This window comes from Rhinatrema bivittatum, chromosome 3, assembly GCF_901001135.1.
Source record: "Rhinatrema bivittatum chromosome 3, aRhiBiv1.1, whole genome shotgun sequence".
Lineage (NCBI taxonomy): Eukaryota > Metazoa > Chordata > Amphibia > Gymnophiona > Rhinatrematidae > Rhinatrema > Rhinatrema bivittatum.
In genome coordinates this window covers 504,093,586-504,117,669 of record NC_042617.1, presented here as the reverse complement: position 1 = coordinate 504,117,669, position 24,084 = coordinate 504,093,586, and the positions used below count along the sequence as shown (strand labels likewise).

At 38.2% G+C, this 24,084-nt stretch overlaps 1 protein-coding gene across 1 annotated transcript in view; it reads right to left on the bottom strand.

The window, feature by feature from the left end:
• Nucleotides 1–12,207: 12,207 nt before the first annotated feature.
• The window catches only part of XKR6 (XK related 6), a 767,984-nt gene continuing 756,107 nt past the window's right edge, over nt 12,208–24,084 (bottom strand). Inside the window, exons 2-3 of the mRNA XM_029596149.1 lie at nt 21,866–22,062; nt 12,208–13,172 (exon numbers count right to left, since the gene is read on the bottom strand). Of these exons, the coding sequence (XP_029452009.1) occupies nt 12,208–13,172; nt 21,866–22,062 (1,162 nt within the window). The remainder of the gene's footprint in view (nt 13,173–21,865; nt 22,063–24,084) is intronic.

The following is a 24,084-nucleotide window of genomic DNA, read 5'->3' as shown; positions in this document are numbered from 1 at the left end:
AACATTTGGTATTTGTGAAAGTTGCTAAACTGAAAACACTAGAAACCTAAGGCCTCCATTTATCCACAAAATAGCTGGCGCATAGAAAGTGCCAAAGCAATGTTTCCCATATTGTCTCAGATCAGTTATACTGGGACTCTTTCTAATGGTGAATGAGTAATGCATTTTCTATGCCCATTCAATCATTGGCTTTTGCTGAATCTGACAAGAAGGGTGCCAATTAATGTCAATTGTGACAGTGTTTTGTTAAGGATGGGAACACCTGGAGCGGATGAGTAACCCTAGTGGTTAGAGCAGCAGGTAGGAAGCCATGATTCATATCCCACTTCTCCCACCGACATTCCTTGTGACCTTGGGCAAGTCATTTCATACTCTGTTGTCTTTCTGCAGCAGGGAAAATACTTAATTGTACCCGAATGCAACTCACCTTGAGATCAGGTTTGGAAAGGTGAGTAATCAAATCTAAAATTCAATCCATCTAATGGAAAGGAACTGATATCACCACTTAATTTTAAACAGTCCACCAACAATTAATTTTGTATGGATTCTTAGCAATAAAAGGTTCTGCATATCTGGACTATTCGACTCTCATTCACCAGGCTTGATCATTCAAAACACAAAACAGGAAAAAGTAAGTGGAAAAATAAAGTTCCTTTAGTTTTCTCTTGAAAAATGATAAATTAATAATGTCTTAGCAGATCTCAGAAAGGGTGTTGCTCTTGAAGTGTGATCTTTTTACCCAGAGAAAAATACAAATTTGCTTCACAAATTTAGGCTCTTGCTCAAAGTGAATACTGGAACATTAAAAGTAAAATGCAAGAAATTTTTCACTTTGCATTATTAAAATCGGTGCATCCATGTTCTTATTTATGTCCATGATTTAAAAGAGTATCTCACATTTTTCTCAAAATATATTGTAGTTGCATAACTCCTCATACAGTACTAAAATTGTGGTTTACTTCAAAAACTAATAATAAACCACTAATCCTCCATTGTCCTCCAAAAAGGAACAAACTGCCATATATTGAAGACATAGAGTATATGAAAATCAAGGCAGAAGCACAAACTGTGATGGTATCAGATGTTCCATCATGATAGTATAAAATGTAAGCTCTAAAATGTGTTACCAGTAGAAGGCACCTTGTACTGAAAGGCAAAGATGCTATAGATGTACTTTTAGCCGCTGATTGGGGTGAACAAGCAATAGTGTTGGTAAAGCCAGATAACATGCAAGGACGTTACACAACTTTTAATTAATTTTTTTCAGTATACCATGATTCCACAATTAAATTTTACTGAAATGGCATGAAAGACCTCAATGACAAGTCAATAGCAATACTGTACAATGCAATATGATGATAAAATAGAAAAGTCAAATTCATTACAATGAACCTTAATGGTCAATCAACCTTCGTAACAATTCTACTCATTGCCGCTTTCTATAGACTAAAATATGTAGTATTAGTTATGCCTTGTACAGGTCATTATTTAAAATGGGGGAAAAAATGCAGTAGAGAGTTCTTGGAATGTAGCACTGCAAGTCTGATTTCCAAAGAAGAGTCCAGAAAATTAAAGACTAAAATGAAACACCAAAATATTCACCAAATGTTCTCGGTTGGTGTAAATGTTTTACCAACCCAAACAATCCTAAAAGGCAAAGATATTATGCCTCCAGACAGGATGACTCCTGATATCATCTCAAACTCACAGCTCCTGCAGAGACAACTAGATTGGACTTATGGTCAGAAACGCCTCAAGATGACAAGAACACCACAAAGTCCAATCCTGAACCTCCTTGATGGAATATCAACTTTAATTTTGTGGTACTTTTTAGTAAACAAAAAATTGAAATAAAGACAAATTGAACATTGGAATACACCTCTTGAGTGCTTAAAATATATTTTTTTAATTTGTGATTTGTAACAATTAAAAATATATAGTTTTGAAGGGCTTCAAAATTTCTCTAGAAATGTTCAGATTTTTTTTTTTTTAGTAGCTTTCAGTTTGGCTGTCACTAATGATATAGTTGAATATCATTTCTAACAGTCACTCAGCATGAGCTATATTGGTAAGAACAAAAGAAATTGCCATGCTGGGTCAGACCAAGGGTCCATCAAGCCCAGCATCCTGTTTCCAACAGAGACCAAACCAGGCCACAAGAACCTGGCAATTACCCAAACACTAAGAAGATCCCATACTACTGATGCAATTAATAGCAGTGGCTATTCCCTAAGTAAACTTGATTAATAGCAGTTAATGGACTTCTCCTCCAAGAACTTATCCAAACCTTTTTTGAACCCAGTTGCACTAACCACATCCTCTGGCAACAAATTCCAGAGCTTTATTGTGTGTTGAGTGAAAAAGAATTTTCTCCGATTAGTCTTAAATGCGCTATTTGCTAACTTCATGGAATGCCCCCTAGTCCTTCTATTATTCGAAAGTGTAAATAACCGATTCACATCTACTTGTTCAAGACCTCTCATGATCTTAAAGTCCTCTATCATATCCCCCCTCAGCCATCTCTTCTCCAAGCTGAACAGCCCTAACCTCTTCAGCCTTTCCTCATAGGGGAGCTGTTCCATCCCCTTTATCATTTTGGTTGCCCTTCTCTGTACGTTCTCCATCTCAACTATATGTTTTTTGAGATGAGGCGACCAGATTTGTACAGAGAGTTCAAGGTGTGGTCTCACCATGGAGCGATATAGAGGCATTATGACATTTTCCATGTTATTAACCATTCCCGTCCTAATAATTCCTAACATTCTGTTTGCTTTTTTGACTGCTGCAGCACACTGAGCCGACAATTTTTAAGTATTATCCACTATGATGCTTAGATCTTTTTCCTGGGTGGTAGCTCCCAATATGGAACACAACATCGTGAAACTACAACAAGGATTATTTTTCCCTATATGCAACACCTTGCACTTGTCCACATTAAATTTCATCTGCCATTTGGATGCCCAATCTTCCAGTCTTGCAAGGTCCTCCTGTAATGTATCACAATTCGCTTGTGATTTAACTGCTCTGAATAATTTTGTATCATCCGCAAATTTGATAACCTCACTCATCGTATTCCTTTCCAGATCATTTATATATATATTGAAAAGTACCGGTCCAAGTACAGATCCCTGAGGCACTCCACTGTTTACCCTTTTCCACTGAGAAAATTGACCATTTAATCCTACTCTCTGTTTCCTGTCCTTTAACCAGTTTGTAATCCACGAAAGGACATCGCCTCCTATCCCATGACTTTTTAGTTTTCTTAGAGGTCTCTCATGAGGGACTTTGTCAAACGCCTTCTGAAAATCCAAATACACTACATCTACCGGTTCACCTTTATCCACATGTTTATTAACCCCTTCAAAAAAATGAAGCAGATTTGTTAGGCAAGACTTCCCTTGGGTAAATCCATGTTGACTGTGTTCCATTAAACCATGTCTTTCTATATGCTCTACGATTTTGATCTTGAGAATAGTTTCCACTACTTTTCCAAGCACTGAAGTCAGGCTCACTGGTCTATAGTTACCCGGATCGCCTCTGGAGCCTTTTTTAAACTACATCCTGAAATTAAACCATTTAATTCCATTCTGATCTTCTGGACATTTCTTTCTCAAACCTTTTGAACTGATAATTCTCTAGCCTCACTGTTTCTGAGAAAGCAAAAGTAGATCTGCATCATCAGAGGTGGGAGATGAGAGAAAGGGGCAAGCGATTGCATTTTTAACGTAAATGAAAGTGAAATGAGAATGATACTAAGAAGAACTTATTAAAATTTAATCAAATATGGAACAACCCAGGTATGAGGATATCCTGGCTTGTTTTTCATCATTGCTCGTCATTCATTGAGTGCAGTATTTTCTGAATTGATCTTCACAAAAATAGGATAATTTAGAGGTTATGATGAATGTTATTCCACATGAGCTTTCAGTGCTTCACAGGTCTTCAAACCAACACTAATGCCATCTGCATGTTAACAACTTGCTCCTCTTTTGAAAGACTGGAGTTTGGTAGTGTAATTTCATTTTTTATTTTCAATATGAATTAGTTACTAAATGAACATGTAAGGTCAAGGGAAGGGGAGGTAAAATAGGGCATGGTTTGAAATCCAGGGTTCTCATTTTCTGATTCATTCTGGAATAGATTTTAAAGTAATGGGAAGACCCTATCCAGCTTCTTCATCTGAAAAGTGCATACTATAATGGGATGTTTTTTCTTCTCACTTCCTCAGGAGAAAGACATAGACAAAAGAATTACTTCAAGTAATACAAAGCCCCAAATTTATGTAGTTTGCTCATGTTCATTAACTTTGAAAGCCCTCTAAATTTACAGTGATAAATATATATATTAAAACATATATATAAAATTGTACTTGTTTACACTTCCTGTATACACATATGCATGTATACAAACCAACTACAATATATCCTTTTATCAGCAAAATGCATTTCTGTTACTTTCAAATCACAAATGAGTATAGACTTTGCATTAAGAAACAATTTTACATAAATTAAAAATAAGACAATCAATAATAAACAGGATAAAGTTAAGACTACTGCTCAGTAATGTTGCTTTTAGGCACCAGATAACATTACTGAACAATAATGCAAACTTTATTTGTTCATTATTTCTATTATATAATGCCCTTGATATCATTTGTACTATATACAACAGTCCTCCTGTTGTGAACCCATAATTAGCTTAAAGGATACCTATATTTACATTTTTTAGACTGAATGTACCACGTGTCCTCTTAAGCCCCTCTACTCATGTCTAGGGCCTCACCTTCTGAAGCTGTGTCTGTTTATGTGACTGGACCAACATGACTAGGGCTACAATTTTGCCAGGATAGAATTTTTAGGAAAATCATGGATTGGTGATGATAAAGAAGTCCTGTCATGGAAAGCAATGCAGAAATACTGAGAACATCACCAACATATTTTATGACAAAACTTTCTTTCTTTTATAATACTTGTATTCAAGGTATCCTAAAAAGGTGAAATAAGGAAGTAATTGCTCAAAATAATAGGTGGCTCGGGTTGAACCTATAGAAGTTTGACAACTTCCAACATTAGAAATGTCATGAAGTCATAAAAAGCATGCACAAAGACTATGAGACATGTTTCAAACCCTTGGAAACCACTTTGGAGAAAATAAAAAATCACGGTAAGTCTCATTGAAAATCCCCCAAGTCATTGAAAATGCCCCAAATCCTGATTACTCCATGACAATCATGATGGCCACACAGCCCTAGGGTATGAGGTTCGGCGGGCATCCAAAGGTCATGTGAGTAACACTCAGGCAGATCTACACCATCCATCCAAAGGCACAAAAGGGATGAAGTCACAGCATTCTCAGTTTTCTCTGGGGAAACACTTAACAGATCTAGAACTGAAATGGCACAAGCACCAAATTCAATAGCTTCAAAAGGAATACAAGAAATGGAAAAACAATATCCAACACAAAGAAATGCATGAGAAATTAGTACTATATCCCCTTACAACATTAGTCCCATCCTTCCCCCTTCTCCCCGAAATATCAAGCTACTAGAACTTCGGGACCTATAAATGCAAGAAGCTATACATCTGTAGCCAGAGACACCCGTGCCATCTCCTCATTGTAGTTCTGACTTCCAAAAGGGGAAACCGATGGAAACTCTTGCTGATAAGCTTTTGTTTTGAAGCATATCATAGCTGCACACTCTTTTTGGACACTGCACTCAGTGAGGGGCACAGATTGGCACTGGATCATGTGAGCATTATTATTTTAAAACACTTTGGAATCTCTCCCTCCAATTTCTTTTTTACAGTTTGGGTAAGACATACTACTTCAGTTGTTTAACAACATAACAGAAGTCACTACTGTGGCATTATATAATTATCTGAACACACTTTTTTTTTATAGGGTTCTAAAACATGTTATAATCAAGGGGTGCTTCACAGGTTTCTCAGTGAGCACAGTGTCAAATACAAATACCTTGAAAACACTGTCATAAAGGACAGATTTATACATGCTTTGTTTTAGAATCCTGAGTTTGCTACTTTATACATTCCCAAACGACATTTTTTCTTTTCATTAAAAAAACAAAGCAAAACAGATAACCAATCATATAATAAATGAAATTGTGACCATCATTTTAAGCAGTCAATAAACAAAGGCAACACAATACATAAACTTCTTTTCAGTCAAGATTCATGCTCTACAATTAATAAATGTCCCCAGCAAACAACAGTGTACCAGTCTCTCTAAAAAGTCAAGGATTTTCCAGAACAGTTTGCACCAATATTTCACTGCTTGAATAAGCAAAGTCAGCCATTGAATCTCAAGAAAATGTTTTATCAACAGGGAAGCCAATGAAACTATCAAACTACAATATTCAAAATCAAAATTGACTATTTGATAGTCAAACAAAATGGAAAAAAAGAGAAAAAGGAATCAACATATCTATAAAAACTGTAGAAATTGAGAGCACATTTGGAGGAAAAGCCTAAGAAAGCACAGAAGATTCCTTATGCAAATTTACTTCTTCTTGCCTGCTCCCCCCACCCCGTCCACCCTCCACAAAAAAAAAAAAAAATCTGAGCAAGAAAAGAAATATAAGTGGAGAAAAAAAACAAGAAGGCGACTATTTGAAGACAAGCTCTGTTTTCACTATAATTCTGTGTTTACTTAGGCTTTTCTCAAAACTCATTTTATTTCTCTGTCAACAGAAAAGAAATCAAAGATTTTACTTTGAGTCTCATCGTTCATTGTTCTCTTATATTTGTTGTTAAGTATGCAATTACTTTAATTATTTCCCTGTTTATTCCTGCATATATTACAACATATTGGGCTGAATTTTCAAAAGCATTCATGCACATAAAATGGGGGTTTATGCATGCAAATGAGCTTTTGAAAACTGCGTGTGAAAGCATGCGTAGAAGCGATTCCATGCGCACTTTTATGTGCACAGCACAGAGGCATTCTGGGGCAGAACTGGGGCAGGGATAGCATTCCCACCTCCACTTTTGATTTTCGAAAGTATGAGAGTCAATCTGCTTGGAAATGAAAGCTAAAGGCTATGTGCACTTTGAACACACAAAGCTGAGCCCTCCCCGGCTGCTGATAATGACCCTCATTATAATGCATCAGAAGAACCTCTGTATTTCTCAGAGCAAGAACCTCTGTATTACTCAGAGTTGTTTTCAAGTGATCTAATGTAATCTAGAACAGTATATAGGAAAGTACTGTCTGTAACATCTGCAGTTAAAAAATAATTATAGGGCATTTTTATATCACTGGTGTGACAAGTCAGGGCTCTTTTCATTAAGAATTTTCCCATAGGCACATTATGGGAGAAATCCTTCAACGAACGGATCCCTCAATTATTTTCATATCCTAGTCAAGGGAACACAGGCATGATATAGCATTTCTTCTCTTCTAAATGAAGCTAAAATAGAGAAATTTGAACTGTAAACACTATTAATGTAAATATAAATATCTATTAGGAATGGAAACTGTATTTGACTTGAAATTTCAATTTTACAGTTGTATTTTGTAGTTCCAGATTGCTAGAACAGAAGTGTGTAATAGTTTATTATGCATCTATTCATCCCCTGGAAGATAGGAACAGGTGAAGTCACAGCTGAAATGCCAATTGTAAAAATTGAGAAAGAAATTCAGGTTTAACTGATTGTAATCATTCTCTAACCATGCTGAATAATAGTGAGTTTCATAACTTGGTTCATTTTCAAGCAGGGAGTAGGGCTCGCTAGTTCATGATGGTGCAATAGTACATTCTCCAGGACATTCTGCAGTGAAATGTTGGCCCTTGTGAACTGGGATAACCTCTGTTCAGTCATAATCCAAACCCTGGCTGGGAATATCTGTACCAGAATACACCTGAGCTCCCGGGGGGGGGGGGGGGGGGGGGGGGGGGGGGAAACCAGATTAGCAGTAACCATTGTCTTTAATCAGACAAACAATCCCAGAGTCATAGACAAATTGTGGAAATTCTAGGAATTATCTGCAGAAGCATCAGAGGGTTGCTATTTAATGAGGTTCTTCTCATCCCTACGTTTTGTTACATACATACAGTATAATTCTAATTTCTGTACTTTATGGTAAATATGAATCCAGAAATATGGATCTATTTGGCCAAATTCAACAGCAATATAAATCTAGGCGAGAAAAAGAAAAAAAAATAAAGGGAAGGAACCATTTTGTACACAGGTATTTTTCTCCACAATTTTCTATTGACCTTACAGGCATTTTCAAATTTTCATCCTGCAAATGAGCAAGCAGGGAGGCACTAGAGCGTTGCAGAAGGATAAGTACCCCTTTCCCTAAGTGCACCTTGGCTCCAAGTAAAACAGTATTTTGGGGCACAGATGACATTACCCACCAGATGACATCTTCATAGTGAAAGATGCAGATTTTCCAGGTAGCACATGCAAACAGAGGAACTTGTGAATCAGCTAGAAAGATCATCAATGAAAATGAAACAAAAGGGAAATGATGTGAGTTTGGCATGAACTTTTGCAAAAGGTTAGATGAGATTTGAAAATGGCTACCTCAGTGGTGTTTCATCTTTCAGATTTGTTGGCAAAAAGCACTAAACACTACTAGCGGCCAGAAAAATAAAAGAACTACCAATCTACATGGAGAACAAGCACCCAAGATATTTGCCTTGAAAAAATCTGTCAGCTCTGGGGGACGTTGACAATCTCCTGCATGGCTAAGTCCCAACATGGGCAAAGTTTTCAACACACACACATGCACCTTCCTTTCTATCTCCGCTCTTGTCACCAACCTCTCCAGTCTCCAACCATTTTCTCTGCTTAATATAGTCAGATTTTCTCAGGTTTTTCCATAGATTTAGCAAAAGTTACGTAGTCACATTTTAATTTGCCCCATGAGGACCAGGAGGTACTTTGTTAATGCTGTTTAATTAAAAAAGTAAATAAATACAAAATGTCATTGTTTTTCAGCAGGGGCGGAGAGGGAGCGTAGTACGCCCTATATGTTAGAACTTTACTCCCCCTTCCAAATAGCTAGTTGATATTTCTGCAAAGGACTGCTTATCGACAACTTTTCACCCTTTATTAATGTACAGCATGAACTGAGGTGCAGCATGCAATTAGCTGACGCCTCTGCTTTTCTTTGCATACAGAAAGCACTAGGTGATCTGGCTGAAAGATGCCCAATAACCTATGATAGAATGTTTATTCTGACTTGTGGCTGATTGTGAAGTAGTTAACTCAAAGGCAATATCAAGTTATTCCATAGCAATTTTATTTTCCCTTAATTTAATAGCCAACTGTGGGCTTCATGTTTTTGCTTTATTAGCTGGCTAGGCTACTCATTGGAGGGCTGACTTTACAAAATGTTATTAGAACTTTTTGGAATGTAGAGAATGGATTGTTGCTTTGAAAAGAGATTTCCAGCACACTGATCAAGAGCCCACACTAAACAGTCTTAAAGCATCAATGCAATCAATATATTTATACAAATTAAAAGCAAATAAAGTAATATTGTATCAAGATGCTTCCTTTAAGATTAGCCATGAAACAAAAAATCCTTCTTCTCTATCATTGGTCAATGATGATTTTTAAATCTAAGGAGAATGGTGCTATGAATAAAGCCAACAGCACAACCCTAGAAGCTAATGCTATAGGGAATGAATTTGTGACTTTAGGTACAGAACATTTAGAGACCTTAATTTTCTGTTTTTATTTTATTTTTTCCTGGAAATTAATCAGTGTTTCTTACAACAAGAACAAAAACAGGAGAGATTAGTGGGAAAAAGTGAGACATTTTTCTGAGTAAGTATCATTTTGGCTCTTATTGCAATATATACTGAAAAATTGCCAGGACAAATAAAATAAAAACTGAAAACAAAGTTCCCTAAGTACATGTTAGTGACAACTATGTATCAAAAAGATCTACACAGGAAAAAAACAAAACAAAAGAGATTTCGCACTTATCAGCATTCTTAACAAATCTTCGTGCTTTTAAATTTACTGATTCATTATTCTGCAATCTAAACTCAATCAGCAGGAAATAAATATGACCAGTAAGGGTAAAAAAAATGTGAGTAAATAAAAATAAATGATACCTACACAACCAAACCAGGATATTTGTAGACTGAAATCAAACAAATATCAAAATGGTTTTAAATAAAATGATGACTGGTCCCTATACACAAAGGATAATATTTGACTGTATTATATTAAATATATATATCTATGGTCTCATAGAACACAATTCTCTACCCGTTGTTTTCTAATGATGTAGTAGCACTTGGCAGGATTTAATTGGAACCTAGGAGCACTTTGATTTGATTTAAATTACAGTAAAACATAACCATTTGGTTTTATGAACTTTGCTGCATGTCTATAGACATTGTGAATCAGCCCCGCCCTCCCAAGAGAGGAAGTGCAAAATATAGAACAGACAGAAATGCATGCAGAGCCCTGCAAAGCGTCTGAGCAGGGGCAGGGGCTTGTGTGTTTCAAAATTCATGTATGTTCAGGCAACGAAAACACCCAGTTCACTGATGTTACAAAACTTGCACTCATTTTTTTCCAAATAAAAAAGGACTTTGTAAATACAAACTCCCTACCAAACAAACCAATTAAAAAACAAAAACAACTATCCCCATCTTGAGCATTACTCCAGCTTGACTCAAGATGGGGTTGCACCCTAGCCAATAGTTTTTTGGAATTAAAAAAAAAAATTGCACTTACACACAGAAAAGACTAACAGTATTTACTTAAAAATATTTCATATATATATATATATAGTCTTTTTGCCAAGTAGAGGGATGGTGGGATTGAAAAGGTGCCCTAAAACCAGATATTCTTTTAAAGGAGCAATACTCATGTTCTTGTTGTTTCCAATACAGAACTTTCAGCAACGAGATTTTAATTCCATGCTAAAAGCAAAGGATTTGTTCAAAAACTGTTTAAAAAAGCAAATGAAGAGGTTCAATGCATGGGTGCAGACAGCCACCATGGTACCCTAGTGCACAACGTAACCTTTTAAGCCGTCCCTCAGCGCACAGCGTAAATGTTTAAGCTTTCCCTTAACAGAGGTGAAGATGTTTCTCTCAGAACTGTAACTAGAGCACGGTGCAAGAGTGGATATCTGTTTACAGCAGTGTTTCTGGCATATACCTAGGCTATAAAAAAGTGTTCAGAGCAGACCCAGAGCGCAACAAGTGAGATGAATGATCCTCAGACAGTTAAAACAGAAATAGTACAGAGCACCATCTATAAGTTAAAATGCATTGATTATCACTGGAAGGGCATTTATCTCAAAGATGTTCCTTGCAATTAAAAATAAATTGTACTGTATAATGCTTAGGATCACTTTAAGGCTCAGAATAAATGAAATCCAACAGTACTTTAAATAATGTATATGTATATACAGCCTTAAAATGAATGGTCAAACCATTTTGCCAGTCACCCATCAAGTATTGTGCCTTTATATGTACTTCTTTTTGCTACTATGCTGAGTTTTATTATTACTGAAGATTATAACACAAGAATGAGAAATAATTGAAAGATTACTGATGAACTTTTTTTTTTGTTTTATGTTGCTTTTTCCAGAAATAAACATGGAATGACAATGTGGATTTAGTGCAGACTGACTCTAGCCAGCCAGCAGAGAGCACTAGCCAGCTATTTGTGATTCAGTGACAGTAGAACACCTGGGGTGAGAGACTTCTTGGTTCTGTGGTTCTCTGCTTTTCCTTCTCTCTTTTTATTTCTCTGTCTTAATTCCAGTTAACTTAATAAAAGCAGATTCTGATATAAAATCACCAGAGCTTTGCATGAAAAAAATGTAACAGTACTTAATGAAACTCAGCACCTAAGGGCATAAGGCAGTTGCAGGTTTTTTTTTTTTTGTTTGATTTTTTTTCAATCAGCACCGATCCCGTAAATATTCTACACTTGGTGTGTAATTATATAAAACTTCTGGTGGAGACTCCTTTTCTCCACCCTGCATCATAACATGGAAGTTTAAATACTGCTTCTTGTGTGTAAAAAACAAAAGAAAAGATTTTCTTTTTGTTTTTACTTACAAAACATAGAGAATATCTTTGTATACATTGAACAACCAGAAAGAAAGCTTATATGAAAGCTTTTTTTCATTTCATTTTTAAATTATTTTTTTTTCATGAGCTGCGTTTACCGTAAACAAAAATAAGGTCCCCTTGAAAGAGATTTAGAGTGAAGACTCATATTGTAGTAACTCATACAATAAAGGTCCGTCTCTGTACCTAATGCCTACAGCAGTGGGGGTGACATACTGAAGAATGTTGATAGTCCTTCTTAGCCTTCTGTCTACAAAATGGGCATCCCAAGCAGGATATCTCTTTCTTGGCATGTCAATCTTAATGAGGGGCCCTTCTGGGTAGTATGGGCGCCCAGATGGAGTAGATGGCACCACTGGTCTCACCTGGAAAACTGGCAAGCAAGTGTCAGCTGTTAGATCCTCCTGTTGCTCCGTGACCACTCTGGTGGGCGTAGCTTGGGCCCCCCGGTACCCAGGGGTGTGAGGCGCCATGGGCTCAACTTCAGGTGGCAAAGGAATGCCCCAGAGCAGTTCAGCGCAACAGGAGCTGGCCAATATCTTCGCTCGTGGCCCCATGGGATGTAGTATACCATAATACAAAAGCATGACTGCAATCCCAGCAGCGAAACTAAGAAAAATGCAACACAGTGCTGGCACAGCATAAGAGTCAGTAGTATTGGGATCTCTGTAAAAATACCAAAGGAACGTCAAGGCGGCATTCTCTGTCAAGACTAGGGTGTAATAAGCAAACATTCTGTATCGAGTCCGCCCTTCTTTGACATTAAACCAGCAGAAAATGTACACAATCCCTACCACCATGTTGAAGAGGATCTCCTCCCACTTAGACATGCAGAAGTCTGTCCCACCATGGATGATCCAGAAGGCCATGGCGCACCAGTGGATGACTACAAAGATTCCAAAGTAGAGCTGGAAGATGGAAGCAAAGAGGGCAAAAGAGATAACTCTGGATGAGATAGTGAAGAGACGCCAGAATATGTGAATGAGGGCCCCTCTGTAGCTCATGCTCTTCTTGTCATCCCTGGAGTCCCGTAGAAGCTTGTGATAGGAGGCTAGCACCCAAGCGAGGGACATCAGAGAGGCCACAGAGGAGACACCTGCCAGGAGAAACAATCAATCAAACAAAAAGGATATACTGGTCATACCATCTAGAACTCACAAAGATTATGTAGTATTTTATATCTGTAAAAAAACAGAGGGGAAAAAATTAAGATCCACAGTAAGACAATTTGCAATCCACTCTGAAATGCCTAAATATTAATTAATTTGGAAAACAATACGATGCATTATGAAAATCTGAAAGTCATTCCCTAGGTTTAGGCCTCTATTATTAAGCTGCTTAACATGTTATATTAAACACTGATTTTGGATTTGAGCATGTGCTAAAACTACATTATAGGCAGGAAATTTCTAGGAAAAACTCAAATACAACTCGTGCCGATTAATGAGCTGTGCTGCATGCAAATGGATGCATCACAGTTCATTAATATTAAAATGGAGTAATGTGGCTCAGAATAAACTTCCTAGAAAGTTAACTACATCTTAAGAGGTTTAACTAACATCACTCACAAGAGGATTGGGAGACTAATCCACCTGCTGATACTCTTAGGGGCACCAGCTCCACCCTCACCTCACAGTGACTGCAAAGGGGCCATGAGTGCATTGTAAGACTGCTTGTCCCGATGCTATAAAGCATTCCTCCCCTCATTTAACAGACTGCCCTACACTTGAGATGCCTCTACAAGTCTCCCTCCCTGGCAAGTACCCCCAGCATAAGGGTGAAATTAATCCAAACCCCATTTGCTGAAAAAAAAAACCCACCTCTATTCTAAATATCCCCTGGGCCTCTGAGCCCCCTCATACCTCACCTCTCTTATCCAATTATACAGAAAAGGGATCTCTCCAGGAGCAGGAATGATCTCCACTCACTTCTGCCCTGCCCTTCAAAATGGCACCAGCTGAACTGCAGGTCCCCTTTGGCCCACATGTGAGGATTTGGGGGATGGGGCAAATTTTGGAGACTGGGGTGGAGTTTCAGCAAAAGCAGCAGGGTTTAATTTCACTCTTATGTTGGGAGGCCTTCAGGAATGGAGTGCATATTGTGTCTCGTTTAGTTCTGCTGACATTAAGTATTGCATGTGATACAAGGAACAAGGTTTCATGCAAAAACAGCTAGTCATGCTTACTTCTGGACAACTTATGTTAACCAAAATGGAATACTACAAAACGCTGATGCTATTGAAAAAGCCAAGATCAACATATTTGCTGAAACTGCAAAAAAATGTTTATAGCTTCTGCGTACATTGCAAGTCCACTCTCCTAGTTTTCTCTTGCTTTATCAAAACAACGGAAGACACATCTCTTCGCAAAGCCAAAACACATCCTGAATGGAAAGCTACAATGATTCTATGCTGAGTGCATGCAATGAGGATAACTTTAAAACATACTCAAGTGAGCCCTTATACACAGCTATAAAGATATGCATGCATGCACATGTATTTTATATTGTGTGCACAAATGTATGCATACTATATAAGATAAATGTAATCTACCCAACAAAATGTTCGCGTATCAAAAAATATGCAGCATGTATTTTAAACATAGTCGCATAAGTTCCGAGTTATCCGACAAATATCCTGCTAAGTAGTGCTATGGCAAATTATTCAGCTAAGTAAAATAGCCAGATAAGTAAAAGCAATGTGCTACTTGGTAAGATAGACAGATAACTAGCATTTGATGACGTGTCCAGCTCTCTTACTTATCCGGATAAGTAGTGCTGTTTATGACTTATCCGGCTAAGTGGCGGCTTTGCCGCCACTTTGCTAGATAAGTAAAAAATTATCTGGATAAGTGGTGGACATCTGCTATGCATGGGTGTTTGTGTTCCAAATTTTAATTATTAACACGAGGAAATGTTACTCGTGTATTTTCCTTTGCACTTGTCAGCTTTTACCTGTGTAAATTATCAAATTTAAAATGTGCACGTGTGAAGGAAATAACCAGTTTAACCAATTAGTCCACCAGTTTGCCCAGTCTATCTCTAGGTCATTAAGACCCTCCCTAGGTCTTCAACTTACACTCCCCCAGTTTACCCAGAATCCTCACCCAGTCAGTTTTTGGCTATAAAGAATTATATTCCAACTTACACCTGATAATTAGCATTTGCAGGTTTTAAAATAATACCTTATATGCATAAATGTTGGCCCTGCCCTGGAACACTCCTGGCCTAACTCTAGCCCACCCCTTTTTATTACAAGCAAATTTATTCAAGCACCATCACTGCGGCGTGTATGTTTGAGGTTTATACAATAGCACTTGTGCAAATATGTGCTATTTGTGCTTGCATGTGCTCATTTTTATGCACACAACTTTTTTAAAATTCACCTTTAAGTGATTTATGATTGAGAAAGATGACATTATCTGTAACAGTCAGAGACATGCTACCAATAAGATATAAAATGTGTGTTTAGTGCTTTAACCATCATTAAGGGGTAGTACAGGTCCAGGTTCAGTCCAGATAGGGAGGAAGAATAATCTTCAGGGACCTCTGGCATGTCTATCCACTCTTCTCTCTCAATGCCCACACTGGAGGTAGAGGAGCTCCAACAGGTGCCAAACAGTCCAGAGAAAGAGCAATGAAGGCAATAACAGCAACAAGGGTATATAAATGGATTCACACCAATGTCCAGCTATACAGTTCAACCACTGAAAAGAGTATGAAAATCAGGACAAAATACTCTCTGGAGTCCAAGAACGATGTTCAAACAAAATAGTTTTTACTGTAACTTAAATGGGATAATCCAGGCCACAATACAAAAAAAATCAAGAATAACATAAAATATGTAATAGCAATGAAGATTATTGTCAATTTGTCCATCTTAGGTGATACCTCCCTTCTCACTTTTCTTACACCGTTATCCATGGAGAAAAACTATGTCCCTTGCAATGTGGGAAAACTGGGATGGGATTTCCAGTATAAAGTCAATCACCAAATAGAAGAAAATCCCCAAGTACAAAAACTTCAGGACAACTGTCCCCACGTAGAAATATATCCAATTTCAGTTGGTCCAAATTTTAATTTTCCTTCAAACTAGAAAAACTGTATCACACTGTCTCAAATGGGGTATAGCCTTTTGAGTCCTTGTAACAAAAAGTATCAAAATCTTCTTACCCTTGCTTCTTCAGGTCGCACAGGCAACTAGATCTTTGCCCCAATCCTCTTGGATACTAGGAGTACGCCCTTCCCTTCAAACTGGTCAAGTCAACATCCAAAATATCTTTTAGCAAAAAGTCCTTCAATATCAAAATGCAAAAGTGATGAGCATAGGCCCATTCAACAAATACTCAGCTATTGTCCTTTGAGACCCTGTAGAAAGTCCCAGTCTCCTCTCTCCTCCTTGTAGATCCTGAGGGGATCCAAAGCTCTGCCATATAGTTGAAATCCTGAAGGGATCACTTACTCTCCTTTGCAGTTCTATCTTCAATCCACTGCTTCCTTGAGGGGAAATCTCTGTCTCTAGCCCTTTACCCTCTTTCAGCTCCTCCTTCCTACTAAAGTTCTGAGCTTGCTCCTTGAAAATATATACCCCAGATGCCATAACCCCCAAAAGATGGGGTCATCACACAGGGAGGAATCAAAAACATAAAAACCTCTTCTACACCTACTAAATATCGAAAGTATTAGGGCAATAGTGATGGCTTGGATTCCCCGTCACACATGAAAAAAGACAAGGGAACTGTGGATTCGCCATCATTAGCATCATGAAGCACATATAGGTGCAGACTGATAATCTAACCTCCCCTCCCATCTGAGCTACAAGAAGCAGTTTGGCCAACTACCAAAAGGTCCTACTGTAATAATTGCAAGGATTGCTTCTTGTTTACATACATATTCTCTTTAATGATCCATAATGAATGCAAAATATCTAAACTTCTGTATAATCATATGTTATAATCAGATTAGTGTCATAATTTGTAGAATCTGTAGTCCCTATAATAAAATATTTTCCTATTTAGGCAACATTTTGGTTTCCAAGATATATTTGATTACATATTTTGGCATTATTACCACCCTTACAGCTAATTCTCCTCACAAAACTGGAAGCATACAGACCAGAACAGGGAAAGGAAATATAAATAATTCTATTTCTTTTAAATACCAACTGAATTATCTAATATTTTCCTCTGAACACGGACACACTCTGATTAGCACAGCTGCCTTAATCTTTAGGTTTCTAAATTTTCATTGCCTTTATGATGTTGATGTGTGTTAATCCTAGTTTTTTCCCATTCCCTCCCCTCCCTTTTCACCTCCCATTAGTCTTTATATGTATTTCTGTAAAAAATCACCCCTTCCCTCAGATTTCCCCTTTTTTCCATATATATTCAGCGGCTATAAGATGGCATTTGATTTCGACTTTGATTTGTTTTGATTTAATTAGATTATTTATAACTCTTATTAACCTTTTATTTTATTATGTGATTCGTGTAATTTTTTAGTTATTTATTATTTTTATGTTTTTTTACATTTATGTAAACCATTTTGACTAAACTTTGTAAAAGCGGTATAGAAACACTTTCAAATAAATAAATAAACAAATAAATAATTTCCAAAGTTAATGTAATCAGTTTACTTTTAAATACTATGATCAGAGAATATTCTTGGAAAGTATTGAGCAAGTGGTCAAATTGTGGAAGGGACATCAAACAGTACTCAGTGGTTAGGTGCCCCCTTCTCATGGTGTGAAATAATTATGGTTGATTCCACTTATTCTTATGATTATACAACTATTGTAAATGCCCATTAAAAATTATAGGAAAAAAAATCAATTTAAATATCATAATTAAAGGAATCAGTTGGAATGATTTAGAAAATGGCCCACCATGTTCATCAAACCACAACTATGTTCCTCAGTGTCATCTTCACTGAATCTGTTGTCTAACAGCCTATCTTCTCCTGACTTTGCCACCCTTTTGCCTTTCCATGTCATCTCTTCTACAATGTCCTCTTTGCTGATTTGTTTCATTTTCTCTTAGTCTTGCCATGCTTTCTGTATTCATTTGTCATCTATTCTCTTTTTCATCTTTGTTCTTGATTGTTAGCTATGAGGACAATTTTCAAAACCATTGTGTGTGTAAATAGTGATTTATGTGCGTACATTAGGGGTGTGTTGTGTATCAATAAAACTTTTGTTTCCTTTCTTTTCATTTCCCCCCCTTTTTTTGTGTTTCATTAGTTTTTTGTGTGTTTTTACAATTTTCATTTAGTGCGCACTATTTAGATTTAGTGCACACTATTTGAGTTGTAATAGTGCATGCTAACTCACATAGGGGGTAATTTTAAAAAAGGATTCACACATATAAAACTGGGTTTTACATATGTAAATGCACTTTACCCATGTAAGTGGGCTTTTGAAAATTGCTACAATATATGGCATTGAATTGTTCATAATTTATGCACATGTAAGTGCACTTTTGGTGTGTAAATGGCTTTGGAAAATTGCTACGATGGCATGTTAAATATACATGTATAAGTCTTTTGAAAAATTTCAAATATATGAAATTTCATGAATTTTTTAATCGTTTCAATCTAGAAACAGAATGAAACAAGCTAGGCAATATCGTTGACATTGGCTATGTCATTAAAAACAAAAGCACATCCTTAGCATAAATTGGCTATTTGAAAAATTCACTCCCTCAATTATGGCTAAAAGTAAATGCATTAATCTAGAACCTCTAAACTCTAACATAAAATAGTGTGAGCTTATCCTGTTCCTTCTGAAGACGCACAGTTTTATTTTTCACTCAATTTTGTAAGTCTGTGTCTTATAGTAAAATTTAAATTGAAGCTCCAACACACCTTGTATTATGAGGATTAAGTAAAATAGACGTTTCGACATGGCCATAAGATTAGCCCAGTCAGTTGAGTTTTTATGATATCTGCAATAACTATGCATGAGATAAATTTGCATGCAATGGAGGCATGCATGCAAATCTATCACATGCATATTCATTGCAGATATTGAGAAAACCCGACTGACTTGGGGTCCCTCAGAATAGGTTTGGGAATTGCTGCTCTAGATGGTAAATTTGATTAACAGTAATCAAACAAGGTATCCTTATAAAGTGCTACATACATGTTCAACAACTTGAACATATGTCTGAATCCAGGTTACTACTAACATGCTGAACAAACATTTCTTTAGCTGATAGCATACATAATTCGATGAACAAAGGACATATGAATTGTAATGGTGGTATCTAATAGGGGTGTGCAGTGTATTTTTTTTTGTTTGTTTTCATTTTGCATCATTTTTTTGCTTGATCTCATTTTTAAAATGGTTCATTGGGTTTTTTTTTTCATTTTTTCCTAATTTCCTATTTAGTGTGCACTGTTCTGTGTTGCGATGCTGCCCATGGACCTAGCCGCGAGCAGCCTCTTAACCTTTCTTCTGCCAGCCTTCCGACGCTCTCCTCACGGCCTGGAGGCCACTGTCATTGCCTCCTTCACCGCCCCTGCCTGTGGCAGGGAGCCGCCGCTGACCAGCTCTTCATGCAGCTTGGACGCCGCAGACGCCAATATCCTCTCCGCGGCCCGGAAGCCGCGTCAAGCGCCGCTGCTTCCTTCTTCATGACCTGGGGCTGCTCCTGCGTTCTTCTGTGTGGCTAGGCCGCAACCGAAGCTCCTTTTTCCCATGGCCTGGAGGCCGCCGCTGAAGCCTTCCTTTTCTGTGGCCTGGAGGCCACCCTGAAGCTCCTCTTCTGCGGCCCACATGCCGCCATCAACTGGGTTGCTCCAGAGCTCCTTTTCACATGGCCTGGAAGCCACCATCATCTTCAGTCTTTCTTCTTCGTGGCAGAACCTGCCTCCGATGCCTCGGGCCTGCTTCAGCTTCTCTTCACAGCATGGCCGCTGTCCGAGGTCCTGCCTTCTTCCTTAGGTGCGGGGTCGCGCCTCTTCAGCTTATTTAAAATGCCAGTCCTTCTGGCTCCTCCTTGTGATGTCATCCAGGCGTTTCCTCTTTAGCCCTACAAAAGGGCTCAGCCTTCAGTCAGTCTTCACCTTCGCAAGGAGTTGGACATGGAGTCGGACCTCTCCTGGATCTTCAGTTCCAGCTCTTCACTCCAGGAGTCCTCCGTGATACCTCTTCACTTCTTCAAGGCACTCTGTTCTTCATTGGTCCTCCTTGTCTTCGTCCATGGTTCTTGAACCTCCGTTGTTGTCTTCATTCCATGTTCTTGTCTCTTGTCGGATCCTGTCCTCTTGTCTTCAGATGTCCCGATGTCTCTGTGTCTTCAGATGTCCTGATGTCACTGTGTCTGCAGATGTCTTCTCATCTTCAGGTGTCCTAACGTCTCCCTATCTGCAGATGTCCTGATGTCCCCTTGTCTTCGGATGTCCAGACGTCCCAGTCTCCTGATGTCTTCGTCCATCATGTTCCAGTCGTCCCTGTGGTCCTCCTCTCTAGAAGTCCCCTGATGTCCAGATGCCATAGATGTCCTGATGTCCTGAGGTACCAGTGTCCATTCATATCCGATGTCCTACATTCCAACCCTGATGTTCCAAGTCTTGCTTCTGATGCCCTCTGTCAGGTTCCAATCCTGAAGTACCGTCAATCCTTAAGTTATGGGTTCAGCTCGCTCGCCCCAGACCTCGTCTTCAGCTGAACTTCCTGGGAGTAAATTCGTTTCTATCTGGTGTCTGAGTTTGGTAGCTGAAGCCCTCTTCCAGCAGGATCTGTCTTCGAGCACTGCCCAGATTCCTCCTAGTTCCTAAGCCTCTGTCTTCGTCTGTGTATCCTGAGTCCTTATCCTCGTCTGAGTCTTCCACAGTTCCAAATCCTCATCGGAGTATCTGGAATCCTCGCCTGACTCTCTAGAATCCACTTCTGATCTCTACCTATGCCTGAGCACCTTGCATCTGAGTTCCAAGCCACCTCAAGTCCTTGTCTCGTCTGAGTCTTCAAGCGTCCTCATTTTGTCTGAGTCTTCAAGTGTCCTCGTCTCGTCTGAGTCCCAACCTCCACGTGTCCTCATTTCATCTGAGCCTCCGAGCTTCCTCGTCTTCTTCAAGCCATCAGCCTAGTCTAAGGCTGAGGTCTTCTCTTGTTCCAGGTTCCAGTACCATCGCCTGTCCTCGACCTCTGTCCATCCTGCTGCATCTGCCGCTACCCAGTGGCAGGTCCAAATGGGCTATCGAGTGGCCGGAAGGCTACCCCAGAGACCAGCATTGTGTTGTTGGGTCTCTACCGGTGCATGCAGGTTCAGCAGAGGTTAGGGCGGTGGTCAGCCCTCTCCTCCCATGTCGGGACACGTCTTGCCTGCCGCAGCGTTTCCACGGAGCTCCTCTCTACAGTCACATTGTGGTCCATGGGCACACATCCCTCTGGAATCGGGAGCGTTCCCTAGCGCTCCCTCCCACAGATTCCAACATTCTGTTAGTGTGCACTGACTGGACTTAAAGCATACTAAATCCAGGTTAGTGCGCCCTAACACGAAATTCAGAAAATAATGGCATTTCATCACTTTTTCTTTAGTTTTGTGGTTCCAATGATTTGAAACAAAATAGGCAATATCATTGACATTGTCTATTTCATTTTAAATGAATGCACATCCATAGCATCTAATGAAGGGGAAAGCAAGCGAAAATTTGGTAAATGTATCTGTACAATAGTGAGGCTGAGATCTCCTTTTCAACAAACAGTGGCTTATGGGGTAGAGATGTGATGTGGCCCCTCAATATGGCATATCTCAAAAGTCAGAAATGAATCAGCTCTTGCATCTTACTCACATGGCAGCGTGTCTGCACGGTTCTTTTGGATCATTATGCAGAGTTGTAGCACCAGTTGAGGGGCGCTCTCCAGGAATGTCTCCAGGAGGCGCAACATGTTGACATCTGCATATTCGTACATCATAGCCCAATAAAAGCGGCGCTGGTGTTCCTTCTGTCTCTGGCTCTGAATACCCAGGTACATCGTTCGGATATATCTGGAACAACAAAATAACAAAAATGAATGTAAACACAAATCAGCACCAAGTGAAAAAAGCATTATCCCCATGCTTAACCTGGTCCCAATTGTAACACTGTACTCAGCTAATATATGGTTGCATATTGAGATTAATTTGTTAGGAAAAGATCAAATGGGAAAACACAATTGTCCAATATGGCTTCTTTTAGTGAACAAAACCCCCTCATATGGCCACCTTAAGATCTCTATTCTGTGAGGATCAGAGATGTACAAATATGCATTTATAGGAGCAATCTCTTTGTGGAAGAGCTACATATTAGCTGAATATCTTGTTTGCATCATGAGGGAAAATGTTGTGGGCTGAGTATCTTCAGATATTTGTCCAGTGGTTTTACTCCTAAATTCTGCAGAATTGAGGCCATAATGCTTTTTTTTTTTTTTTTGAAATCTTTATTTATTGTTTTAACACATAAGTACAACAAATAAAAATTATACTTGAAAATACAATAATGACTGATTGATTTATAAAATATAATCATAAATCAAACATACATATTTTGAAACCTAGGGTAAATATCCCTACTAAAGAAACAGTCAATTATTTAAGTTTTAGGTTAATCAAAGTGATAGTCTACTATTTCAAACGGATAGATTTCAATAGAAACACTTTATGTTTGAAGGAAAATTTGCATTAATATGTCCCTATACATTCAATAAACCCAAAACTATGAAGCAAGAAGACTTCTGAGATCCTCTGGGTCTGTAAATACATAATTCTTTCCTTCAAGTTTAACAAAGCATCGACAAGGGTATCTCAATATAAAAGACCCTCCCTTATTCAATATATCTTTCCTCAATAAAAGGAATTTTTTCCTTCGCAATTGTGTGGATTTTGCACAATCTGGAAAAATTCAGACTCTTTGTCCATAAAAAGTTTTTAAGCGATTGCCAAAGAAAAATTTCATTATTGTATCTTTATCTGTAACAAAAACGCATTAGATTAGTAATGTTCCTCTTAGTTTGACTTCAATTTCTTCTTGAGACTTTTGTAGCAAGTCTGATATATCTAAGGAACTATCCTTAGCTGTTTTTATCTCGAGAGATATATTAACTTTATCTTTATCGTCAGTTATCAATTGTTCTTGCCCTGGGTTCTTTTTTTTAATTCCCACATAGAAAGCTCTTACTATTACCTGGAGACATTTATCAGGAATTCCCAGAAACTGCATTAAATAATTTCTAAATAACTCTATTGGATTCAGTTTCTTAATAATTGGGAAATTATTAACTCTAAGATTTAATGATCTAATCGAGTTTTCTAAACCCTCCATCCTTTTATGGACTTCTGCTTTAATTGGACGTGCAGTAACTACAGATCCGCATGCAATGCAGTGGGCAATGTTGTTTTAACTAAGTAAAAATGACTGTTAAGATTTTCTTCTTACCCTATCCCTATGTCAACTATAAACGTGAGTTTTGTTTCTACTGAATTCCATTACTATTTTTTTCCATGCAAAAACTTCATCTGAAAGAAAGTATTCCAGAGAAAGCCCAACTGGAATCCAAAAGCATTTTTCTTCTTATGCGCATTCCAGCTGAAAGAACGTGTCACATTGCATCGTAGATATTCCCTTGAATAAGCAAATACTGTAAACCAAAAGCCACTAGCTAGAAAGGTTAGATGAGAACGGCTGTTCAAATTCCTTTGCCTAAGTGATCAGTTTCATTTTCCTTCTATTTAAGAACCATATTCAAATAAATTCAATAGAAAAAGAAAGAAATAATTTAAGGGAGAATTTGTTGTACAATGAAAGGCAAAGCTAGACTGTGCCACAAGATGGGGCTCTGAACTAATTCCTTCTATGAAATCCAGCCTTTTAGCGTTAAAGGGACTGTGTAATCTTGATTGCTCACAGTATCAGCTGGGCTGTTTGTCCTTATGGTGCTGTGCTGGGGTTTCCCTTTAGCACTTCTTTGGGAATAAAAGGTTGTGTCTACTCTCTTCCACGTTTATCCTGATTAGTGATTTTCAGGCTTCAAG